This window comes from Sprattus sprattus, assembly GCF_963457725.1.
Source record: "Sprattus sprattus genome assembly, chromosome: 2".
NCBI classification, from domain to species: domain Eukaryota; kingdom Metazoa; phylum Chordata; class Actinopteri; order Clupeiformes; family Clupeidae; genus Sprattus; species Sprattus sprattus.
In genome coordinates, this window is record NC_137921.1 from 5,046,604 (window position 1) to 5,058,669 (window position 12,066).

The 12,066-nt window shown below is 42.9% G+C and overlaps 2 protein-coding genes across 2 annotated transcripts in view; one reads left to right on the forward strand and one right to left on the reverse strand.

Moving 5' to 3' along the window:
• Positions 1–1,728: 1,728 nt before the first annotated feature.
• On the forward strand, positions 1,729–7,391 carry fbxw12 (F-box and WD repeat domain containing 12; the record flags this gene model as incomplete). Its single annotated transcript, XM_080832431.1, has 10 exons — positions 1,729–1,827; positions 2,026–2,063; positions 2,171–2,340; positions 2,558–2,679; positions 3,472–3,678; positions 4,554–4,718; positions 4,940–5,156; positions 5,526–5,707; positions 6,210–6,340; positions 7,234–7,391. The coding sequence occupies 10 exons, from the start codon at positions 1,729–1,731 to the stop codon at positions 7,331–7,333; spliced, it is 1,431 nt and encodes a 476-aa protein (XP_080688557.1). The 3' UTR covers positions 7,334–7,391.
• A 2,351-nt stretch (positions 7,392–9,742) lies between these two features.
• The window catches only part of ptpdc1b (protein tyrosine phosphatase domain containing 1b), a gene marked incomplete at both ends in the record, with an annotated part of 7,372 nt that continues 5,048 nt past the window's right edge, over positions 9,743–12,066 (reverse strand). Inside the window, 4 exons of the mRNA XM_080833432.1 lie at positions 9,743–9,856; positions 10,092–10,202; positions 10,584–10,769; positions 11,316–12,066. The exon at positions 11,316–12,066 is cut by the window's right edge and continues 211 nt beyond it. Coding sequence (XP_080689558.1) covers positions 9,743–9,856; positions 10,092–10,202; positions 10,584–10,769; positions 11,316–12,066 — 1,162 coding nt within the window. The remainder of the gene's footprint in view (positions 9,857–10,091; positions 10,203–10,583; positions 10,770–11,315) is intronic.

Genomic DNA, 12,066 nt, shown 5'->3' on the forward strand with positions numbered 1-12,066 from the left:
TTTTTTCAGCTCAGTAAAGTCATTGTCCAAGCAATACCAGATCAGTAGTGTAAGTATCCATTAAAGCGCTTTGTAGTTCCCATATAAACTGCGTCTGTTGTATTCTTGATCCTGTCCTGCGTTGTGAGTCCGCTCACTCGCCTGGCTTCATTGCGAGAGTGCACAGGTACAAGTGGAGATGGGTTTGGATTGCTGCGCGGAGCAACCGTCTGGGACTAGCCGGAGATCTATATAAGCTACCTCATCGACCGGGGCGTGTTTTTTTTTTGTAAGGGAAAAGCGCTGCGATTTCACGTGTTCTCATAGTGGGAAAATGGATAACGGGATGATAACATAATACTTCAGCTTCAGCTACAGACCTTTTTTGCTTCATATGAAGACCTTAAGTCACTGTGTGCTTCCCATCGTCAGGGAACCCTCGGTCGGCCCGGTTTAGGCTATAGTTACCCTCAGTGGGACATAGTAAGAAGAGTAAACGCGTCTTCTGTCTAGTAGCATATGTCGATGCCCTCGTTAGGACAGGCTTATACATGGTCAGAAAGCGAGTAATGTGTGAACCTATGAACAAACTGTCAATCAATTTTTTTTTATTTTTTACTTCTACAGTTAAAAATTTTTAACTGTTATATATTTATTAAGGTATTACAATTTTGTGAGCTCCATTCTCATTTTAATCCCATTCAAGGGTGGATCATTTTGGTCTCAGATAAATTACTGCTTTACCAGCTAGTTCTGCAGCTTAATATATTATAAGAGGAGTTCTGAGTTCAGACTCCAGGTAAATGCAGAGCAAAACGTTACTGTAAGTATAACTGACTTGTTAAATTGAATCCCCGTGTGTTCAGTAGCCTACACTTTACAATAGCCCCATCTCCCGAACATTTAAATCACTTACCACTGCATTTAGTGATCTTGTATTAAAATGCTTGAGCAGTCACCTATACCACTAGGGGGTGCTAATGCTCTCTGTATAATTCTGAAAGCAACCTAAGTAGTTTCATGAAGCCCCTAAACTTGTTCTAATTGCTCTGAAACTGTAAACTAGCCCCTCTCCCATAGCTAATCCCCCATAGCTCTGATATTTGGGATTTCTCCATCATATTGATTCATCTTCCACCAGAAAAAGATGTAGTAACAAATTTGAGATGGGAACCCCTGGTTGATTCCACATGGAATGTTCCGATAGGAGGTCTACTTAGGAGGCTGTATTGGCATTAAACTACCAGATACAAGTTGCGATCATGCAGAAATATACTCGAGACATACATAGCGTTCAAAAAGTGCGCATTTGCGCATTTACGCATCTCTGGTCCTGCCTTATTAAACATTTGGAAAGTCTATCTCACTTTCATCGAAATGAGGCTGATAGACACGTCAAATGAGCTTTCAGTTGAAACACCGGCAATCTCACATCACACCAACAGGTGGGTCATACTTTTAACAGGCATCTTACCAAATTAAATGTATAGACCAGGTATGGCTACTGTCTTCACGTTACATCTCACCTCAATGCCGAGGTTAAACATATACGGATTATTTCATTCTAAACACAATTTAGTTTAAAAAGATTAAGATGTCGCCCAATTCTATATTGAGGAAGGATGCAAACTATTTTGTCCCTCCAAGCGTGCCGTAGTGAATGTCAACAAAGTGCTGTCAAGAAGGCAGCAGAACTACGTAGAGTGCGATTGTACGAAACCGTGCAAAACGGTTTAACTGGCAGAAACAATGGACACACTATTATCAGACCTACCTCTAGATTGCTTAATTTCAGTTTTTTCATACTTACACGATGAAGATTTAATAATCGCATCACATGTTTGTAAGGTAGGCTTACCGATGGGTCGAAAGTCATTCAATTGCGGAAGCATTCATTATGTACTGTATTTGTAAGTGTTTTACGCATTGTACAAAATATGAATGACGATTGCGCAATTTGGGTCCAGACTTGTTTCGACACAGACATTATTGCCTCCCAGCATAATAGTTCTCTGAATAGGATTCATTTGTGTCTCAAATATTTAGGCATGGCATGAGGCTGCAGAGACTCCATGGCTGTGGCGGTAAGTAGCCTAGATTTAAAATTAATCAAATCAATCAATCGATCAGTCAATCAATTATTTATTCCTCCTCTTGTTTTTCTTCTTCTTCCGAACTTCACTCTGCTTAGAAAAATCTGTCTGCAGCGATGGGGCTTCTGCAATATTGCCAACTTTTTGTCCGAGATCGGCAAGCAAAGTTGGAAAAGCTACTACATGCGCCGCGCCCTGTTGGAGTTAAGAATGAAGGCCGGAAGGACGGGTGGTGACTACACCTGCCAAAGTCTCAGAGGACACGATGGTAAAGTAGACTGTTGGTATGCAAGAAAGAGAGCGAGAGAGAGCGAGCAATAGATTAACTTCAGTAGAGAATGTGAGACAAAATCAGTATCAATTAATAACTATGCAGCAGACCACCTCTCCTTCTTTGTGTACCCACTTAGTTATGTTGCATAGTGTTATTAATATAATGTCATAGTCTATTTTATATTTGATATAATGGTAAACTTGACCCTCAGGGAAAATCGTTGGTGTGGTTTATTTGGCTGGGATCAATGCCACCAGTGAGTTTTGGGATCAGTCCTCCATAATCTGCAGTGCCTCCACTGATGGGACGGTACGGGCCTGGGACGTTCAAAAGGCAAGTATTTTTTATTTTATTTTTTACTTCTTTTTATTTCCTTTTATCAAATGCAGTCATACAGGTCATCACAACATTACATGAAATTAAGTGCTACGGGTACAAGTCTTAGGCTAGTGGGGTTAACAGTCCATGGGTGTCTTGTTGGGCCAAAACCATCCGGATCCAGGCATTTCAGAATTGAGTTACTCATTAACATTGTCCACAAACACAGCACAGCACATCACACATGACAAAAGGCAAGTAGTTGCATTACAATTCTTCAAGCTGCACTGTGTAGGATTTAGTGAATACCCCTCCCTTTCCAAGTATGTAGAATAACCTACGGTGGCTGTCAAGTGCCCATTAAAATGCCAAAGGCCCTCGCAAGAGCCAGTGTTTTGGTTTGTCCCTTGTGGGCTACTGTAGAAACATGGCGGTGCAACAAGGCAGACTGCGTGGAAGAACACCCACTCCCTATGTAGATATGAAGGGCTTAATCTAAGCTAACAAAAAAACACAAGGATTCTTAGTTACAGGTGATTATTATACACCAATTAAATAATATTTTTTGAACACTATATTCCATTTCTGCTAATGAAGCCCCCTAAGTCCTACATACTGTACATTTAATGTGTGTATATTCATGGCCTCTAACTTAAGTGTGACTGTTTGGTTGAGTGAGTACTTTTTACTTTTTACTTAAGTAGGATTGTTGATGTAGTACTTTTACTTTTACTTTCATTTTCCTGGGTACTTTTACTTAAGTACTAAACTTCAGTACTTCTTCCACCACTGCTGTTTGGTTGCCAGGTGACCCAGCTGTGGTCCAGTCCTGTGCAGAGCCAGCTGTGTGACATAGTGGCGGACCTGCAGAACAACGCTGTCATCACAGTGGACAGCACCGGCACAGTCAAAGCCTGGGAAGGATCTACAGGCCAGGAGGTGGCCTCTTTTTCCACGGGGTCGCCTAAGAATACCCTGTATGCATGCAGCATCGACGATAAACCCGTCATCACTGTGAGTCCCTAGCCTGGTGACACCAGCCTACGTATTTCCGCCTGAATTAATTTCAAGCTCATACTCAGTCTGGCCCAGCCCCATTGACAATCGTTTCCAGAACTCAAAATTTTGCCGGACCAATCAGCGAACAGTTCAGAGCTGTGACGCAAAACTCGCCTTGCCGAGTTGCATGTAGTCCAGCCGAGTTTGTAGCTTAACAGTATAGCAAAAATGGCTACGGAGGAAGAGACACGAAAAGCTATCGGAGAAGTTGTCTCAGCTCTCGAGAACATCAGACAATTAAAAGGAGAACAAGAGGATTGTCTTGTAAGTTTTATGATGAGAAAGGACGTCGTAGCTCTTCTCCCAACTGGCTTTGGGAAGCGTTTAATCTACCGAATGCTTACTAAACGTTGCTGATTGGTTAAGGGAACTCCAATGATTTTAAACCTCAAGATAAGCACCCGCCCATCTTGGAAACCAAAATGCATTGGGTTGGCCCAGACTGACTGACGGAATGAAATGGAGTCACAGTCTGGTAACGGCCAGGCTAGTGAGTCCCCACCTCACTCGTGGATATGGGTCTTGATTAGGTTAAAGGTTATATGTTTTGGGGTTGTGTATATTTTAGGTTTTAGAGAAATCCCCCATAAAGGAGTCTAGATGGCAAACGTAATTGGTAAATAAGTTATTTTAATATCTGCTTATTTAAATAAAGTATTTTCTAAAGTTGACCTATTTGTTTCACCCGGCTTCTCCATCTGCACCTCTGTGTTTTGATCACTCTTTCTTCTGAAGCTCAACTTGGTTCACAGATGTTTAAATGACAATACATACACAGTGGATCAATTATTCACTATTAACAAATCACAATAACCCATTTTTTTTGTTAGGTGGGATCGAGTAACGGGTCCCTGCATACGTTGAGCAGTCCATCACTGTCAAAGCTCTCAAGTCACGTGGTGTTCGACTCATTTAGAGTGAACGTGATTCTGTCATCCCCTGACAAGAAATGGATTCTAACTGCCACGAAGGACAGCTCAGACTTATGTCCAAAGGTATGACAGCCAGCACAATTCATATTTACTTCCCCATAAACACATTTCTCTGTGGCTTCACAACATACAAATAAAAAAAAATAAGAAGGAATTGTCCTAAAAGTACCAAATATATTATTAATCATTATTGTAGTTTCAGTATAACTTCTAACAGTTTTATCAATGCTTTCCTTTTCTTTTTTTAATGTTTTAATTCTAATATGTACTGTTGTTTTCTTTAGGTATTCTTCAGTCCGAGCTTGTACAGTTGCCCTGAGGGAGAGGCTCCTGGCAGTGTGAGTCTGCCAGAGTTGTTCTCTGAGAGCAGTGCCGCGGTCTTCCTCCCTTCACATCCGGCCAGGGTGGCACTGGTCCACAGCAGTCACGTCTCCCGGGGGAAACGCCTCTCTATCTTCGACATCAGCATGAAGAAGGCAAGATACGAGGAGGAACCTGCAGGTAATATTAGCTCCCTAGCAGATTTGATATGACTGGATTTTTTGTTTGTTTGTTTTTGTGTTTTTTCAGTGTGCCTCAGAATACATAGAAAACATGATCACTTCATTTTGGGACATTTATCTTTTTATCACCTTAGGTGATAATGTCTTACAAACAAACGAAACCCATCAATGGATGAATGACTAAATGGAAATAAATAAATAGGAATGTTTCCAAGCTCTAGTTCCAGTGCAATAAATGCATTATGTTTCCAAGCTGTAGTTCCAGTGCAATAAATGCATTATGTTTCCAAGCTCTAGTTCCAGTGCAGTAAATGCATTATGATTCCAAGCTGTAGTTCCAGTGCAGTAAATGCATTATGATTTGCAGCTCAACTGGTCGAGTCCTTTGAGCTGGAGCAATGGAGCGCACACACACGCATACTGCTGCAGGCCAGAGACTGTGACACACTGGTGATGGCAGCAGGCAACCAGCTAAGCGTCTACTCGCTGAAAGGAGTACTCTTGCACAGGATGGTTGACCACACTCAGCCCATCACATCCCTTTCTATGGTAAGCAGCAGATGATCTACATTTTTTAATTTTTTTTTATTTTTAATTTTTTATGCCTTTAATTGATACGTAAGTGAAGAATGGAACAGGAAATGAGAGGGCGAAGAAGTGGGGAGTGGACTGGAGAAATGACATCGGGCCGAATTCAAACCCGTGTCCTCCATGGGCGTCAAGCCCAGTGTGGTCAAGGCTACTGTGTGAGCTACAGTGCCCCCCAGATGATCTACATTGACAATGAATCACACAGCCGTTAGTCCAAGGAACTTCCTCTACGCGGTGTGATCGGAACGCTTACTTTTCTGTTTTTGTTTTGTTTTGTTGGTGTAACTGTTGGTCTTTTCAATTTGAGAAACAGCTAAACAATCAATTCTAATGAGCTGACCCCATTAAACACCAATGGTGCTCCACTCCACAAATACTACTTCCCAGGAGAGATGTACTTATGAGATGTTTTTATGGAGTATTAATAAGTATAAGTAATAAGTATTTTTTTGTTTTGTAGGACATGTTTCGTGTGGTGACTGCCTCTCGGGATCTGTCTCTGAGAGTCCTCACGTGGAGTTATGACAGTCAGAAGGGTCTCTCTCTTGAGAGCCAGTACACTCTGCTGGGGGGCTCACATACAATGTCAAGGTACAGTGGCATGGCTGCATTTTCTATTCGTATTTCAGTTGCTTTTACTGACTACACACTTTATAGTGTCCTGGGGTTGATACTGTCACCCTGTTCAAGATATACAATTGATGTCGAGGGAACGGTTAAAGTTGTAGCTGTAGTAACTTATAGTCCTTGTACAGTGGCATTACTGCATTTTCTATTCGTATTTCAATTGCTTTTACTGACTACACACTTTATAGTGTTCTGAGGTTACCCTGTTCAAGATATACACTTGATGTCGAGGGAACGGTTAAAGTTGTAGCTCTAGTAACTTATAGTCCTTGTACAGTGGCATAGCTGCATTTTCTATTAGTATTTCAGTTGCTTTTACTGACTAACGAAATGCAGTTTAGCATCCAACCAGAAGTGCTATTTTGCACTTCTTGTTGGAGGCTGAACTGTATTTCGTTGTCTCAGTACTTGTGCTCTGTGCAATGACAATAAAGTTGAATCTTATCTATTCTAATCAAATCTACACATTGTACTTCCACGTAAGTACTTTATAGTAGTTTCCTGGGGTGCATTGTTCTTTAAGCATTGGTATTTGTTGTTGGAAGATGTGCACCTGTTGTTGAGGGAAGGGTTATTGTAGTAACATGAGGGTCCTTGCCAGTTTTGGGGGGCAATCATATCTCTGCTCTTTTGGTGCAAAAAATGTTGCACTACCATGTCAGGCCAGTAGGGGGCACAAAGGGAGGTAAAAGGGAGGTCAAATCCCATGGATTAACTGGCACTCTAACGCTGAAGTGTTGGCTACGTATAATCAACACAAGCCTGCTTTATTAGACATACAGGCATGAAGGGATATGTCTTAACATCTTATAAACACTGGTGTAGTTATGCTTGGTGTAATCATTTTCTCTCCTTAGAGGATTCACCTTTGTGGCCTTTGACTACATCAGTATCGTGGGCTCTGTGGAGGCAGTGAATGGGAAAGACGTCCTGAAGGCCTTCACCTTCAACACCTGATGAAGGGACACCTTTCACACCCGATGAATGATGAAGGCCTACACCTTCAACACCTGATGAAGGGACACCTTTCACACCTGATGAAGGGACACCTTTCACACCTTATAGGGCCTGCACCTTTAACACCTGATGAAGGGACACCTTTAACACCTGATGAAGGGACACCTTTCACACCTTATAGGGCCTGCACCTTTAACACCTGATGAAGGGACACACCTTTAACACCCGATGAAGGGACCTCTCCTCTGAGGCCAAGGAAGTGCACACAAGTGCTCTTAAATAGCTGTCTACTTAAAGGCACCCAGTGCAACTTTATGTAAACATTAAATGAAAAATAAACATTCAATTTCTAGTCTTTTTTGCACGTAGTAAGTTTCAATAACTCCATACCATTACATATCGACATTCAAGGAGCAAAGATGAGACGTCGTTGTGTGGTGAGAACTGATAGAAAATCGTAAACAACAACAATCGCCGGTGGGGAGAAGCCATTTTTCCATTGACTGGAACCTGCTTTGTTTATTGTAGGTTACCAAAAAATAAAGAAAATGGCGGCGATTGTTGTTGTTATCGATTTTCTATCAGTTCTCACCACACAACGACGTCTCATCTTTGCTGCTTGAATGTCGGTATGTAATGGTATGGAGTTATTGAAACTTACTACGTGTAAAAAAGACTAGAAATTGAATGTTTATTTTTAAGCCTCGAAAGTTGCACTGGGTGCCTTTAAAGGAGCCGTAGGTAGTTTTTCATGTCCAAAAAATGGAAATGCTTCATGGCTAAAATGATGAAGGCATGATAAATACAAAGTGCTCGCCAGTGTCACTGAGCCCTTTACACACTTTTGTATATGTATGTTTACATATACGTGCCCTGTCAATTGTAAACAAATGCATAAAAGCTCCTCAAAGTATCAACAATCACAGAAGACACTAGAACAGTGTCGACTATTATCCTCCAGATATGTGTCATTTCTTTAGGTCTAGAAGCATTTTACAACAAAACAAAAACATCACAACCAAAAACACTTCGCCTTTAACCAAATTAGTGTTGACCAAAGTATATTCATTCCAGCACTTTCACCTACTCTTTAGCAAGTAAGGTTTACATTTTAAGATGCCAAAATATGTTGTTTTGGTTTACAACTTTATTTGTTCACACTTTTTTAGAATTCTTTTTACTTACATTTGTACATTTTTCACATTCATGTTGCACATAAATGTTGCATTCTTCTAGAGCCTCTAAGTTTCCCTGAGACTGTAATATGCCTTGCAGAACCAAACAAAATATGTACAAAAAAGTAACCGGCAATACAATAAATCAATACAAAATTATGTGTATTCACAAAACGAAAATGGCACAAAATCTGACTGCTTTCCCAAAGCTGAATATGAGTAGACATTTCAATGATGGGTTTTTTTCAAGGAAGAGGTAGAGCTACAGTTAAGTATCAATACACTGAAAAGCAACTTCTGATTCGTTGATTGGGTTAAGTCTGTACCAACCCAGTGTATCACAGGCTGTTGTGGGTTATGGTTCACACACATGGGAAAGAGACAGGGGTGACGGGTAACAGGGTGACAGGTGTTAGGGTGATAGGGTAACAGGGTGACAGGTGTTAGGGTGATAGGGTAACAGGTAACAGGGTGACAGGTAACAGGGTGATAGGTGTTAGGGTGATAGGGTAACAGGTAACAGGGTGACAGGTGTTAGGGTGACGGGTGACAGGTAACAGGGTGACAGGTAACAGGTAACAGGGTGACAGGTGATAGGGTAACAGGGTAACAGGTAGACGGGTGTTAGGGTGACAGGGTGACAGGTAACAGGGTGACAGGTGTTAGGGTGATAGGGTAACAGGTGACAGGTGTTAGGGTGATAGGGTAACAGGTAACAGGGTGACAGGTGTTAGGGTGATAGGGTAACAGGTAACAGGGTGACAGGTGTTAGGGTGATAGGGTAACAGGTAACAGGGTGACAGGTGTTAGGGTGATAGGGTAACAGGTAACAGGGTGACAGGTAACAGGGTGACAGGTGTTAGGGTGATAGGGTAACAGGTAACAGGGTGACAGGTGTTAGGGTGACGGGTGTTAGGGTGACAGGGTGACAGGTGTTAGGGTGACAGGTGTTAGGGTAACAGGGGTAACAGCTAACAGGGTGACAGGTGTTAGGGTAACAGGTAACAGGGTGACAGGTAACAGGTGTTAGGGTAACAGGGGTAACAGCTAACAGGGTGACAGGTGTTAGGGTAACAGGGTAACAGGTAACAGGGTGACAGGTGTTAGGGTAACAGGGTAACAGGGTGACAGGTAACAGGGTGACAGGTAACAGGGTGACAGGGTAACAGGGTGACAGGGTAACAGGGTGACAGGGTAACAGGGTGACAGGGTAACAGGGTGACAGGGTTTTTCTCTACTCCAGTTCAAGCTGCAGCCTCAAGGATCTTCTCATCTCCTCCAGAACGGGCTTCAAAATGGAGTCCATTGTCCGGTACGCAATAACTCCCTCTTCAGAGGTCTTATCGGTCTAGAAACCAAGGAAGGAAAACAAAAATGCAGAGGATTGTTTGTAGATTTTCTTTTACAGTAAATTACTTTCAAGTGAAAATCCTATGTAATATCAAAGGGAAGACAGATCGGGTAAGGGTTAATTGAAACATTTTACAATCGGCAAAATTCAAACAATCGACTCTAGTCTGTCCTCTTCATACTAGAAGGGTTCCACCTATGCCTCTCGTGTCTTGAGTTCTATTGTAACCCACCTTGGTGAAAGCCTTAGTGAGCCGCTCCAGAAAGGCCGTCTCCACCTCCTCCGGGACCTCCTCCACATGGGCGAAACACTCCAGGATACACGTGAGAGTCTGCTTGGGGGCCTGGCGTGAGAAAGGGCACATGAGCGGCTGAGCATCACTGAGAATCCATACTCACCGTTCCCTGCACGTGTAGACGGGTATCATCGCAACTGTACTGCAGTTGCATTGCATTGTATGTGACTAGATTATATCAATGACTAGATTATATCTTTAAAAAGCAAAAAAATGATTCAAGACCAAAGCAAAGGTGTAAATCTTAAGGCACGATAACCAATGTTGTGTTTCCAAATACTGCTATGTATTGATTGCAAACATATTGTTAATGCTTACAGGCTTATTTGATGTATATCTACCCTGCATGTCTGCCTATGCAGGTTTAACTGTCACTGATGAAAATAGGTTGATAGTGTAAATTTAAGAGCATGAAACTTGACTTCTGACCTTCTCAAGTCTGCTGAGGATGGTTTTGGGATTACAGTCGCCCTGTCCTAACCTCTGGACATCCTTAACGGAGAGCACGGGCTCCTTAAGCTGTTCCAGCCAGGACCACATGAGTCCCGCCAGGATGAAGGGGTCTCTCTCCAGACACAAGTGCTCCCACACTCCAGCCCCACAGTTTAGCTCCTCCTGTGACACCACATGCAACAACACAAACACAAACACAAACACAATCACAAACACAAACCCACCTCATTTCTGTTCAGTTACTCACTAAAGTTGATATGAGAGATTCAAACCCAGTAACAAATGGAGAAAAGGCTGCAAATGGAGGAATCTTTGACGAAATCACAGTTCGAAGGACACAATTATTATTTCAATTAAAGATCCTTATTTCAAACCATCATCAAACTATATAAACTATGATATGTATATCAAACTAATTTCATGTTTCTTTTCACTGAAAATGTGTTTGCTTTGTTTTAATGACATTTTTTAAAACATTTTATTGTTTTATACTCGTAAGTACTTTGTCTTTATTTTTCCTTTGGATGCTCCTTTTGTTTTTACTTATGTAAAGCACATTGAATTGCTGCTGTGTGTGAAATATGCTTAAGAAATAAATAATAATAAATACATCCGTCTTATCTTGCCTTGCCACCAACTTCTTTATGAAAGCAGCAGTGAATCCACCAACCCTTAGCAATATATCCGTTATTACAGAGCCCACTTTACCTGCCAAGCCGCCAGTCTGTCCCTGTGGTCCTCTTGCCCGTCCGTGTCGAGGTCCAGTGCCAGTGCCTGTGCCAGCAGCTTGTGACGAGACTCCAGAGTCAGTTCAGTCTGGAGGGTGATGAGGGGCACCTCGGAGTGCTCAGACCACTCCGAGTTCGAGCTGACCTCGCTCGGGCCCATCCCATTCTGGAGCTTCTCTTTGAAGCTGGACGACCTGTGCTGCCTGGTCAGAAGCTGCGATCCCTGCTTGTCCATCTGCGTCTTGATGTCCCACACGGATCCCGTGGGGCTCTGGAGCACGGGGCTCCTCTTTCCCGGGAGCATGGCGTAGGGGAGGTCGGACAGTTTGTCCTGAGAGGAAGACTGTCTGTGCACGTTCGCCAGGACCTCGAGAGGGTTGTCGGGCATATCCAACTTAGTGGCCAACCTCTGGAGGTCCGTGTCGCTGAAGCTAAGGCTCTTCTGGGCGAACTGGTCCGAACAGAACGAGGGGAGCTCGGGCAGACGTTGGGGCATGGTCCCGAGACCCTTCAGATGGTCGAACCTCCTGCTGAGCTGGCGATACTTGTGGATGGCGTTCTCCACCACCTCGCTCATCTCTTCGCTCATTTCCGGCACGTCCAGGATCTCCTCGGTGATGATCTCCCGGTTGTCGGCGATGTCCGGGAGGAGCTTGCACACCAGCTGGATCAGTTTTGGCACATTCCGCAGGTGCCGCGCCTCGTAACCGTGAAGCATGTGCTTCTGACGC